This window comes from Anoplophora glabripennis, unplaced genomic scaffold (genome assembly GCF_000390285.2).
Source record: "Anoplophora glabripennis isolate ALB-LARVAE unplaced genomic scaffold, Agla_2.0 scaffold284, whole genome shotgun sequence".
In the NCBI taxonomy this organism is placed as follows: domain Eukaryota; kingdom Metazoa; phylum Arthropoda; class Insecta; order Coleoptera; family Cerambycidae; genus Anoplophora; species Anoplophora glabripennis.
Genome location: NW_019416385.1, coordinates 271,145 through 284,548, shown reverse-complemented (window position 1 = coordinate 284,548; position 13,404 = coordinate 271,145). Strand labels below are relative to the sequence as shown.

The window sequence follows — 13,404 nt, the reverse complement described above, 5'->3', positions numbered from 1 at the left end:
ATAGTAGTATGTCATGATTTACCCGATCAAACGCTTTAGCAAAATCCGTGTATACAGTGTCAACCTGTTTTCCCTCATTGAAAGCAATATAAATTTTATTAACAAAAGTAGCTAAATTAGTTTCTACTGACCTGCAACGGAAAAAACCATGTTGTTGAGGCGCAATCAGATTTTTTGTAAAACTATATATCTTTTCATAAATTACAAATTCAAAAAGTTTTGCCACACAGTTTAAAACAGTAATGGGCCTGTAATTTTTTACCAAATTCTTATCATCCTTTTTGTGTATAGGCGTTACTCTTGCCATTTTAAATTCGTTTGGAAATTTACCACTGCTTAATGACTTTTGAAAAATTATTAGTAAGGGATATAAAAGAATATCTTTGCATGCCTTATATATATAACAGGGTATTCCATCCGGACCAGCAGATTTTTTAGGTTTAAGTTTATTAAAAGCTTTTTCCAACTCATGTATAGTAATATGTACATCATGTAAATGTTCCGAATTGATAATCGATTTACGTGCACCATTTTTTATTAAATGTATGTCATAAGTAGATTTCTCCTGGTAGTAAACTGAACTAAAATATTCAGCAAAAGCATCAGAAATAATTTTTTTGTCAGTTATATACTGATTATTAATATTAAATTGAAGATCAGAGTTTCTATTTTTTCGATTTGACTTTACAAAATTCCAAAAATTGTTTGAGTCCCTACTTAAATTGTGTTCAATGTTTTTAATATACTCAGAATGAGCTTGTTTGATTTCTAATTTTAAATTTGCTCTTAATTCCCTATAAGAGTTTAAAAAAAAATCAGAACGACATTTTCTTTTTCTAAAATACTATTTTTGTTTCAATTTAATTTTTATTTCTTTTGTAAACCAAGGTGGGTATGTTATCCTACATTTATCAATAATTTTTTTATATTTTGGAACACAAATATCTAAATTTTCATAAAATTTCAAATAGAAATATCCTACGGCATCATCAACATCAGAAAAATAATTCAACCTTTCTCAGTTGCAATTATTAAGTAATTCGTACAATAATGTAAAATTAGCTTGTTTAAAGTTATACTTATCTGCTAAATTATTGTTATTATTTTCCAAATACTTCAATTTAGTAATATTAATTTCGGCCAATAAAGGAGGATGTTTCCTGTCATACCCTATAATAACCGATAAACAAAAAATGATGAGGAGCTCCACTTCTTCAATAACGGCTTTAACATCTTTATTAGAAAGTAGAGGAATGCAGGATCGTTTAATTAATTAGGCAATCCAATAGGTCCTATTAGTTTGTCTCCAACAGTGTTAATCCAAACATTTAAACTAAATGTCGTTGATGTATGGCTTAAACAACAGCACGTGAATTCTGGTCAGTTCAATAATGTGAGTTATTAAAATTGAAAATTTCATCCCTCGTAAGTTCTGCGAATGCTGCCAAATTAGGATTGTTAGCATGTTCTCCCAAAACCAATCTATGAAATAACATGATAAGTTCCTATAAAAATTTTCCCTAGAGCCCCCCTCCCCCCCCCCACTGTCCAGAGCGGTTGATGAAGTCTAGCAGAAGAAGACATTGAGCTTCAAGTCCTTTATCATTGGAACGTAAATTCATAAAATGCATGTCTGCCATTTCTGCATTGGTGTACCGTTGTATCGTTTATGCATTATTAAATACCTTTACAACATAAGCAAACAGTCAAGGTTAAAGTGCACTTAACGTTCAATAATAATAATGATTTTATTTTTATAGGAACACGCAATGAACTATCATTGTATCAACTAACATTATATCAAGCAAAATAAACTTAGTTTTTCCAATAAAAACTCGACTGTTAACCTCCACAAATCGTAGAAAATATTTTTGGTTCAACGTTCATCATCGGAGATTGCGCGAACACTTGAAATTTCTAAATGAATATTATATCAGAAATCCTTCTCCTGATAATAAAGTTATACTAAAACAATTTACATCTCACTATCGTTACCAAATTAACTTATCTAAGCAAGTTTCAAATGACTCATGGAAATCCCCAACAAGCTATGTGAAAATTTATAAACCAACATAGAAAAGTATCTAGAAATACAATAATGCAAATTATTTGCGACGAATTCAATAATTATTTTGCTAACATTGCCAATAATATAATATCAAAATTGCCACCTTCAACAACTCATTATAGAAGTTATATCGATGACGTCAGCCTCAACAACAAATTTTCTTTCACCCTTGTTTCATATCACGAGGTACATGAAGTCATAACACATCTTAAGGACATAAAAAGTTACGATCCTTACGATAGTTCAGTAAAAATAGTGGTGAGTATTAAAGACACTATAATATTTCCTCTTACTTAGTTACTTAATTTATGTCTGTCCCAGAATATTTTCATTAGTTGTCTCAAAATCTCTAAAGTTATAACTATCTTGATATGATATATCTAAAAATGATACCAACGATCCATAAAATTACAGATCTATATCGATCATCCCTTGTTTTGCAAAAATTTACGAAACAATATTGAAAAAACAACTTCTTGTATATCTAGAAAATAGCAATCTCTTTAGTCCAAATCAGTTCTTCTTCAGAAGTAATGTCAACTGCACTTGCAATAGACAAGTTGACTTCATTTATAAACAGTGGGTTTGACGAGGGTAAGTATGTGTGTTCGATGTTTGTTGACCTCACCAAAACCTTCGAACTATAAATCAAAAACATTAAATTTGAATTACGCGGTACCTCAAGGTTTTGTTCTGGGACCACTATTATTCATATTGTATATAAATGATTTTCCAACGTCTGTGAGAAACGACATGTTCGCTGATGACACGAATTTATCCATGGCCAATAATGTTTTGGACATTCCAATAATCGAGGATGACGCATTACATTCGTTCACTTCAAATAACTTATGCCTAAACGCATCTAAGACCGAAAAATTGATGTTCAGCTTGTGTGAAATGGACAATGTAAACAATCCTGATGTAGTAAATTTTCGGGGAATATATTTGGATCCGAAATTGCAATGGGACAAGCACGCCCACTACCTCTGCAATATATCTCCAAGGGCATCTATTTAATCCGCATTTTGATTAGCAAAGTATCTTAAAAAACGTTAATTACTGCATTTTCGAATATCCTATGCTATCCTGGTTTGGTGTCATTCACCTTCAGCTGATATCGTTTTTGCTACTCAAAGAAAAGCCATTCGCATAATCTCGAGTTTACAATTCAGAAATGACTGCCGAGCACAGTTTAAGAAACTTGACATTTTAACATCACCATGTACTTACTTACTCTAGTGTCTTTTGTACGTAAAAGAAAATGAAGAGTTGTATACTTGTCCGTAGCCAAATCCATTCTCATAATACTAGAAACAAAAATGACATAAACTTTCATTAAGTAAAACGCGTAGGTAATGACACATCATATCTGGGCATCCAGTTTTTTAATGCATTACCAGCTCCAGTACGTCATCTTAACTCTACTTTATTTAAAAGCAAAATAAAACACTTTCTATTAACCCACGCATTTTATACTACGCAAGAATTTTTAAAAAGTGATCTCACCCTAATATGACTAGCTTAGACGTAAGCTTCGCACACTTCAGTTGCATTGTTTCACTTTTTTTCTTATTACATTGGTCATAATCTTATTTTAACATGCATTATTTACTGTTTGTTTATTTTTGATATCTTTTTACAAACATTCTATTTTAATACATACTTGACAACCATTCATTGCTTGTACTGTATTGTTATTTTATTACAACTTTCGTTGATCTTTACATTATGAACTAGTTATGTGTCAACACTGCTGTACGCATGTGTGTGCTGTGTTGTATGTTTTACTATTATTTTTTTTCATAATGATTTTATACTGTTACTATAATTCTTTTTGACGTGTGTAAACACTTTTTGTGTAAGTAACACTAATAAATATCCATTTATCTATCAAAAGGGGTTTTAAAAAATGGTGAGTCTTCAGAAAATCGAAAAGGTAAGAGAATTTTTTATGTAGTTTACCCAGTTCTTTCAGAAAGTGCTTTATTTTTGAGAAAATTTCAGTGACATATATCTTGCGTACTGATACCCTGAATCTTCGTCCCTCAATTATCTTTAATGTGGTCACATTCAATCTGTACCAAATTTGAATTGATTTGATCACTTCGCTTGGAAGATATAAACAAAAACAGATTCTTTTACGAAAACTTTATCACAAAAGCGACCATATGTTTATCTTATTTTGTCTCTTTCTTCTTTTTTTTTTTGGCTAATCTTTTCTTTTTGTAATATGTTTTTATATCAGATTATTTATTCAGGCTCTTTATTTTTTCCACTCTACCCTTGTATATATTTGAATATTTGTGAATTCTACGAACATACGTTAGCGAAAGTTCATGTATGAATATTTGCTGCTAAAGTCTTCGTCCGTACATACCTATTACATATCTTTGATTTTATGTGAAACCATTATTTGTAAACGCAACTATAGTCTGTTTAGAAATGAAAGAGAGTAATAAAAGCTTATTATGTATGCAAATCGTAAATAAATGTTGTACTGGTGCTTATATTCAATATTTTTATATTATGGTTTTTCGGTATAGATGAGGTGTACTTTTAAAAAAACTTTGTGCGATCGGACTGTACTAAATTGTAGCAGGTAGCTAAAATTTATTCCCCGACAATCCGTCTTTGTCTATACCGCTTCAATTTCTCGGTCCATTTCTCTTATAAGTAAACAAAAAAAAACAGCATTTCAAAACATGAGGCTACTTTAAGCATCATAACCGGGTTAAGAGGGTTTTTAGTAATTCAAATAAAATTATTCAATATTATTATCAAAATATTTATTTAAATTTAATGAATAGACTTTTATTCCACACAAAAATATATGTATTTTGAAAATTCAAATTATGGTGAGTAAATGTAGTGTTGTATAAATGTACAATAAAGAAAATAAAAAAGTAGGTATATTAAAATTCATCCTCTGTATATTCTGATGAATTATCTTCGTCTCCTAGATTGATAACGATAGGTTCCACAATAACGTCAATTAAATTATCGAGTTCCCACATTTTCTCCTCTTCTTTTTGTACATGATGTATACATCTTTGCCAGTTATCTGCAGTTACTCGTTCCAAGGATTTTTTTAACAAAATTTTCACGTCACTTAATTTAAACGTCGTATTATTTCGCTCTATATCTCCTTTTACCTGCGCCCAGACTAATTCGATTGGGTTAAGTTCATAGTGATAAGGTGGTAACCGTAGTACCGTTATTTGGCGATTTGTTGCCATTTCATCGATAACATATTTTTTCTGATCTTTATTAAGATTGACAAGTGTCAAAAGTTCCTTTTTCACCATATTTGTTTCAAAAGAAATGTTTTTTCCGGATAACCATTGAATTATATCGGCTTTCCTCCAAGCAGTCGTAGGCGTCCGCTCGGTCTGCCGTGAATGGTAACTGGCATTATCCATGACAATTACAGACCACGGAGGAATCCAACATCTGTGTAAAATACTCTTCGAAAACATCTGCGTTCATGTCTTCGTGATAGTCACCTGTATTTTTAGATTCAAATGAAAGTAAACCGCCATCTACAAAACCACTGGCACTACCTATATGTGTCACTATTAATCTTCGCCCTTTACCTGAAGGTGCCTTGAACCCTGTTGAAAGTCCATCTAAAAATGCTTATCGAAAACTTTTTACATTTTTATCTTGCCATACTTTTGTTACAGTATATCCCTCGTTGACCCAAGTTTCGTCTAGATAATAAATATTTCTCCCTTCGCCACGGAATTTTCTAATTGATCTTAAGTAGGATCTTCGCCAACAAATAATTTCATCTTTTTCGATAAGAACTAACTTCCTGTTCTGCTTTTCCCAGCAGAAATTCAACTCTCGTAGGACGGCCCATAATTTGCTTCTACTGATTTTTGGCAAATCGTTGTCCTCTGAAAATTCACTTAAAAATTTGTTTAGCGTTGGTATTTCTCTTTTAAAATAAAATGAGTGTACTTTTCTGCGAATGATATTTTTGAAGAAATCATCTATAACGACTTTTGACCTCCCTGTAGATGAGAGACTTTAAAATTCTGTAGATAGTCGATTTTCCAATCCCTGTCATTTTTATTAGCATTAGTGTTACCCGATAATTACCTGAAACGAAATATTACTCTCTTTCATTTCCAAACAGATTATAGACTGAATATTATTTGTTAATGAATGTTCTAATTCGCTTGAGCAGTGAGTCCTCGAATATCATTTAAAAGCCGATCATTTGCAGAGCTAAATAAATTATTTGTGTCATTAGAGGTATTAAAAAGTCAAATATCCCATTTATTGATTTGTACACGAATAACGATCACTGTAATTCTGAGAGAATGAATGATGGATATTCTTGTATGCAAGTATAAAACTGGATATTGTGCCACTTTAAGGCAGCCAAATATACCGAACACTTTCCAATGAACGTTAATGTTCTAGTGCCGAACATGGCAAGTGTGGAGCCTCAGTAAGAAAGTGACTAAAGAAATCATTTGGGTCTTTGCTATAGGTAGGTATATTGATGAGGGTTAAATATTGGTATCGAATATTTGCCAAGAAAATCTTTTTCCCAATACATGCGAGTTTTGTGTTGATTTATTTATTTAAAGCTAAACATGTCGAAATATCTATGAATTAACCGATTTTTTTTCCATTACGTAATTTTGCTAGTATTACCTCATCCGATTTCCAAGCACTCTTAATAAGTACAGGTAAGTAATAGTTCTAAAAATGTTAATTAGATTCCACTATATTTTATTATTCGTTTAAACCTACAATACTTGTTACTCTGTTATTAGGCTAAGAAATCCTTGTTTGGAGCAAGATTGTGGAAACACTTGGTAACAGCAAACGCAGTTTCTTCTCCGTTTTCCTTCTTTATATTACACTGCTTGATCAGCTCGTCTGCTTTCTCGCTATCTTTAATCATTTCCATAAGATTAGCTTTAATTTTATCGATTTGCAGCTCACCAGCTTCATTTTGGAAGCCGGCTTTCTTGTTGAAGCAAAAGATCTGTTTCTTCAATTTTGGGTCGTCAACGTACTCTCCCTTTTGGGCCTGCAAAGTAATAGCTTCGTCTACCCCTGTCTCTTTTAGGCATTCTGCGTGGATTTGCATTATCTTCTGCTTTTGCTCATCCGTTAGTAGGCCGCCCTTAAAATGAAAACAATCGTAAATTTTTATTTTATTATACAGCTTGTATTAACTTGGTAGAGGATGTACTGTATCCATATGTAGAAAAATTATTGGACGGAAAAAAAATTTAAACTAATTAATTCTCCTAGATTTTCTTTTGTAAAATTTTACAGATATTTTGAAAAAATGCAAACTTTTTAAATCAATGAAACATAATATCAACTTGCAATGGATTCTAGTATAGATTCTACAAAATAAGCTGCCTTGATGAATTTTGATGAAATTAATGTTGAATGTTGGCATCAATGCTTTCATAATTCTTGGCACAACCGTTAGTTTGTAGAGCCTCTAAATTTTCTAAATTAAGTATTATTTTACTTGTTAATTTTTTAAATTTTATATCTTAATTATAAAAATAATTTACTAAATGTTATTCAATAATAAGAATAACAAAATAAAAAACACATCTAATAAATATTATTAAGAACTTTATGATTTATTTAAATACAGTTCAATCTTTTTATGTTTTATGATTGGGTGATTCATTATATTTTGGCTCCCCCATCAACTTTTTTGTTTTAAGAGATATAAAATAATGTGAAATACAAATGTTGCACGATTTTGTATGAAGTTTTCGAAAATGATAGTAGAAAAACAAATGAAGTCCAGGCAAAATGTTAGTTTAAATGTTAATTTAAATGGAATACCCTGTATATTTTTATATATTTGGATAGAACATTCAATGTCAAGCATACTCATATAGAGTTTGTTGGCTCCATCTGTAACAATAAGTGAAATAATATTAAAAAACGAAAAGTTTTTTTTTATTAAGAAAATAAAACATTTTGTAGTTGTTAGACCTCTTTCAGGCATTTCTGCCTTTTGTCCAATTACGTAAGGATTTACAATTAGATTTAGTTGTAATATATTTTAACATATCGCACATTGACATAGTCCAAATGCGTATAGGTATTTTAATTGAATGTCACTAATTAGGCCGTGAGAGGTCTACTTACTCACGGACAATGTTATATCGTTGGCCGTGTCAGTAACAGGTAATGTTATGACAACATTGTCATTGTTTGACAGTTTGTATTATTATTTTATTAAAAGGAGTTACACAGAAATAGAAAATTGAAATATTATAGGAATTAAAGTAGATTAAGATATTCTCCATAGTCAATTTTAACTCCTAATATTTCTACATCTGTGTAACCCATTTTAATTTAATAATAATACAAACTGTCAATTAATAATAATGTTATCATGACATTACCACGTGTCAGTGTTACGGCCTACATATAACATTGTCCATGAGTAATTATTAGGACTGGTAAGATCTAATTAGCGCGATTTATTTAAAATACCTATACGCATTTTGGACCGTATCAATGTCGGATATGTTAAAATATTACAACAAAATCTGTAAATCCTTACGTAATTGGAAAAAAGGCAGAAACGCCTGAAAGAGTAACAATTAAAAAATGTCTATTTTGTTAATAAAAAACCTTCTTTTCGCTTTTCCCGCTTATTGTTAGAGGTGGACCCAACAAACTCTATATGGCTATACTAGACAGGGACCGTTCTATCCAAATATGTAAAAATATACAGGGTGATAAATTTAAATAAACAAAGTTAAGTTAGTTTTTCTATCATTTTCGAAAACTTCTTAAAAAATTGTGCAACTTTTGTATTTCACATTTTTTTAAAACTCTTAAATCAAAAAAGTTAAAGGGGGGGTCAAAACATAGTGAACCACCCTGTACTGATTAAATACAGTTATAATAAATGAAACAAATTTTGAAAAATAAATTATTCACAAAATCGACTCTTGCACCAAAACGATCAGTGAAGAATTATTTTCATGAAATATATATATTATAGTAGGATCATATTCGATGCAAAGTAATAAATCATTGTCTGTCAAGGGATCCAGTGCAGTACGGTTTTGAGGGGTTTAGAAATTGAATAATTTCTTTATGTTCCTACAAAAATTCCTTTATTCTCATAAACTATTTATTTTAAATGTAATTTATTTTAACTCCAATTTTTAAATTCCACATACATGTACTACATTTTACCTCTGTACGTGCCACTGTTGTTTACTTGTTTTTGGAGGCAGACCAAGCTCGCCAGGTTAGCATTTGACGTATAACCGTTCATTTCGTACACTCGATGCACCTGGGCGACTATATCTACTACCAGAACACAATATGTATGATGCGATATTACAGATCTTACATTCAATTTCATTTTAAATTTGAAATGGTTCATCTTACGCATCCAAAAAATTATGACACGATTTTCCTTTGCTAAAAGACCGACACTTTTTTGCTCTACTTTGCATCAAATACGATCCTACTATAGACCAGTTTAATAAAAAATTTGACACTGCAAAATATGGGTATGCATGTAAAAAATAAAAATACACAGTATTTGCTACGATTTTTAAAATGGTCGATTATTTGTAAATAAATCATACTTAAATCATTTAGACAGAATATTTTATATAATACAACTCTGGTAGGTGAAATATGTTCAGAATCTTCCTATATTTATGTTGTTCGCTGGTGTAGAAAATCATCTTCAAATTTGTATTTAAAATTTCTCAGAACTGCTTTGAAATAACAAAAGTTTTCGTCAATAATAAAATATCGATGATTCATACATGAAATTTACAAAAATAAATGAAAATTTAACTTTTAACAAATGTTTGCAAACAAATTTCAAGTAAAAATGTTTCTTTAACGGTTTGAATATTTACCTGAACAACGCTGATAAGACATACCACAGAAAGGACGAAATATTTCATTGTTGATGGTTTTCTGTTGTTTTTTAGAAAACTACTGAAGTATTTTCAACTAGCTATGTTATATACATTTTCACAAGCAGATCTTAATAATGATAAATCAAGACCTTTGGCAGTAATGAAATTATGATGAGCTATGTTTTATATCAGAAACATCTACATAAGTAAATTAGTAACTACCGTGTAATTATCATCATTAAAACCATTCATACTGCGTATCCATCAAAGGGAAATCGGAAATGGCAATCCTTAAACAATGAATGCGTCATTGTATAACCGGGATAATACAAAATAGATTAGATGTGTATATTATTTCAATGAAAATGATGTTTTTTGTTCGAACAAAACAAGCGCTTAAATGTAAATAAGCCTATCGTTTACATGACTCACGGAAAAGTCGAATTTTCCAACAACTGGTGAGTTTTGAATATGTGTTTACAATAAAATTAACAAAAACATTTTTTTAAAAGTAATGCTTAAAAATATGTAATTAAGTTAGAATTGTTACCTAACACTTTCGTATTTCAGGATATATCTAGATTTCAGTGGGGAAAAATTAAAAAAATTATTTTTCGAGACATATGGGAATAATCAGTCAAATTTTAGTGATACTATTTCATTTCGGTTAAATCAGTTGTAATTGAAGGCATAGGCATTAAGAAGCACTGACTATTCAAGACATAAAACACTTTTTATGTTATTTCTCAACCACACTAAAACCCTGTCGGTAGATAGCCATTAAAAGAGCTGGATGATTTGACACAATTTTTTTTTATCAAGTGCTACAACTACTACAACTATTTTGAGCTCCCCTGTATACCCCTTCATTTTTGACAAGACCTTTCCGGACACTTTGTATAAAGTATACAATACATTTTCAAACTATTTAGTAACATCGAAAATTATAAATGTCTGTTTTTTCATGTTTTCTGAATGATAACGTCTTTTACTTATACGTACGAAACACTATCAAAATAATGTCAGTAAATTCGTCAGAATTTCTCAAAATAGTGTAAATTATAAGTATTTTAGAGAGAGGAAGCGTAATATTCAAAATTAGATGTATGGACATATGACATTACTTTATTTGGACACATATTTTTTTAGTAGATTTTTACAAAAATACCTTCGGTACAAATATTCATTTAACCTATTTCATAAATTGTATGCATATTGAACTGACCGTTGCACTATGTCCACCTCACTCACACTCTCTATAAATTGGTGGACTGACTCGGTCATTGTTCCCAATAGTTCCGTTGTTCCCGCAGACTTGGTCAATCGGGGCCAGTCCGGAGCCACTTTGAGAGCCAGTCGGTAGCCAAAAGCCAGTTCACCATTTTGCCCTCTACATGAAAAGTAATCCCTCAGAGATGTGTGTATTTTATATAATAAAATGTTAAAATGAGTTGATTTACCTCTCTTTACCGTCTCAGCAACCAAGCGAGTAGCTCAGGAAGATAATATATTTTTCTCACTTTAATATTTTAAATACCGACATAGCTTCAATAGTCAAAGTGACAATAGTACATACAGGGTGATTCGCAACTTATCCAAAAAAGTTTGGGAATAGATGCATCATGAGAAATGGAATAAATATCGTAAAAAAAATTTTTGTAAAATCCTTATAGTTTCCGAGAAAAAAAATATTGAAGTTATAGTACATTCAACCACTACATAGCTGGACAACTGTAGTCTCTAGCGTCATTCGCCACGTGCCTCAGCGACTCCGAATACTGAATTCGGATTTTGCAATCGTCGTTGCGATATTTACCTGTTATTTGTGGTGTTTACAATATGTTTTTAGTTAGTTTTATTAATTAATAAAGGCAAAAGCAGTTGAATTTGCCGAGATAAAATAGGCGCGATAAAATTCTATTTACATATTTCTTTCTTTGCGAAGTTTTTGTCCGTTTTTATTGCACCGCCATACCGGTCGTATTGTGCGAGGTCAGGTTTTACAGTGGACCAGTTTCCAGTACCGTGCAGAAGTGTATTTTTAAATCATTTTCGAACTGCCCTTTTTGATTTTTTCTTTACAAAATTGTATTTGTAATGGTCCCCTGTACCTCCAGAATTTGACCAAAGAGAGAAAAGCCGTTTTATGTTGCAAGATATTACTGGAGTATATCGACAATATCCTGTATACAGGGTGAGTCAGAAAGATTGGGTCAACAGTAAGCTTGGTATATTAGACACTAAAATATTATGTTTGAGCTCGTCATTCCTTATACAAATGTCGCTGGTTTAAGAAATACAAGCTGTTCAAGGTTTAAATTTTATTCGGAAATTTCTCAATAATTGAGAAAATTTTGATAGCATGACTTTGAAAATTGATGGTGTTGGGTTTCTTGGTGTGAGAATTACGAATTTGAAGCTTATTTTGACATTGCTCCTAGAGGGCGCTAGTGTCACCGTTTTATTTATCTAACTCAAAACATATTTTTTTTTATCTGTTGAACTATGCTTAAAAAGTTAAAAATCTAAAACTTTATCGGTTTCTGAGTTATTTACATTTAAAAGTTTCAATGTATTTTGTGGTGATTTTCTTTCAGGCGCTGATACTGCTATTTCTTTTCTAAGTATGCTTGTATCAAATTTTCATGTCAATAAATATAAACATATTTTGCGTGCATGTGATTTATTATTCGTGCAAAATTATTAGCTAGTGATAAAAATATGCCGCGACAAATAATTTTTCCGACAGTGAGATGCGTGATATGATTTGTGTTTTTGCTCAGACTAATTTTAATGAACATGCGGCCCGAAGATATGTACAATTGTACCTAAATAGATTGCAACATAATTATAAAATATTCAGAAATCTTTCTTCACCGCTTAGGCGAGCCTGGATCTTTTCGACCAAAAAGTAACCATGGTACTCCAAAATCTATCACAATCGATGAAGAAGAGGAAATTTTAATTCATGTTTCGGAAAATTGCGGTGTGAGTACTCGTCTGTTAAGTGTGGCAACGGGGGTATGTCAATAGTCCATTTGTAACGAGCGTTCAAATAAAAACGTGGTCGAAGTTGGCTCTGACACATTGGACGTAGGGAGTAGCTTATAGCGACCAACTTAACCTCATTTCTCAACGAGCTGTATAGCAGCTGTCAGTTTCAATAACGTTAATGACTATATAACTTTATTTTAAAGAATAATCGTGATAACAATAACAAACAATTAAAGGAGCTGCGGAAAGTGTCCCCCTCCTTGTTATAACAATAAATTAAAGCAGCTGCTGAAAGTGTCCCCCTCCTTGTTCCAAGCACTTTTCACACCTGTTCCTCAAAGAATTAAAGACATTTTCTAAGATGCTCGGGGTATTGTTAATTTCACGAATCTTGTCTATAAGTCGAGCCTGCAGATGGTTTAAATCAGGAATAGGCAGTTCAAA

At 31.3% G+C, this 13,404-nt stretch overlaps 1 protein-coding gene across 1 annotated transcript; it reads right to left on the bottom strand.

Moving 5' to 3' along the window:
• Positions 1 to 6,818: 6,818 nt before the first annotated feature.
• Positions 6,819 to 10,108, bottom strand: LOC108906299 (B1 protein-like). The gene is made up of 2 exons (XM_018709524.1): positions 9,964 to 10,108; positions 6,819 to 7,217 (listed from the first exon to the last, which is right to left on the bottom strand). Exons 1-2 carry the CDS (start codon positions 10,009 to 10,011, stop codon positions 6,858 to 6,860), a joined length of 408 nt encoding a protein of 135 aa, XP_018565040.1. The 5' UTR covers positions 10,012 to 10,108; the 3' UTR covers positions 6,819 to 6,857.
• Positions 10,109 to 13,404: the final 3,296 nt, after the last annotated feature.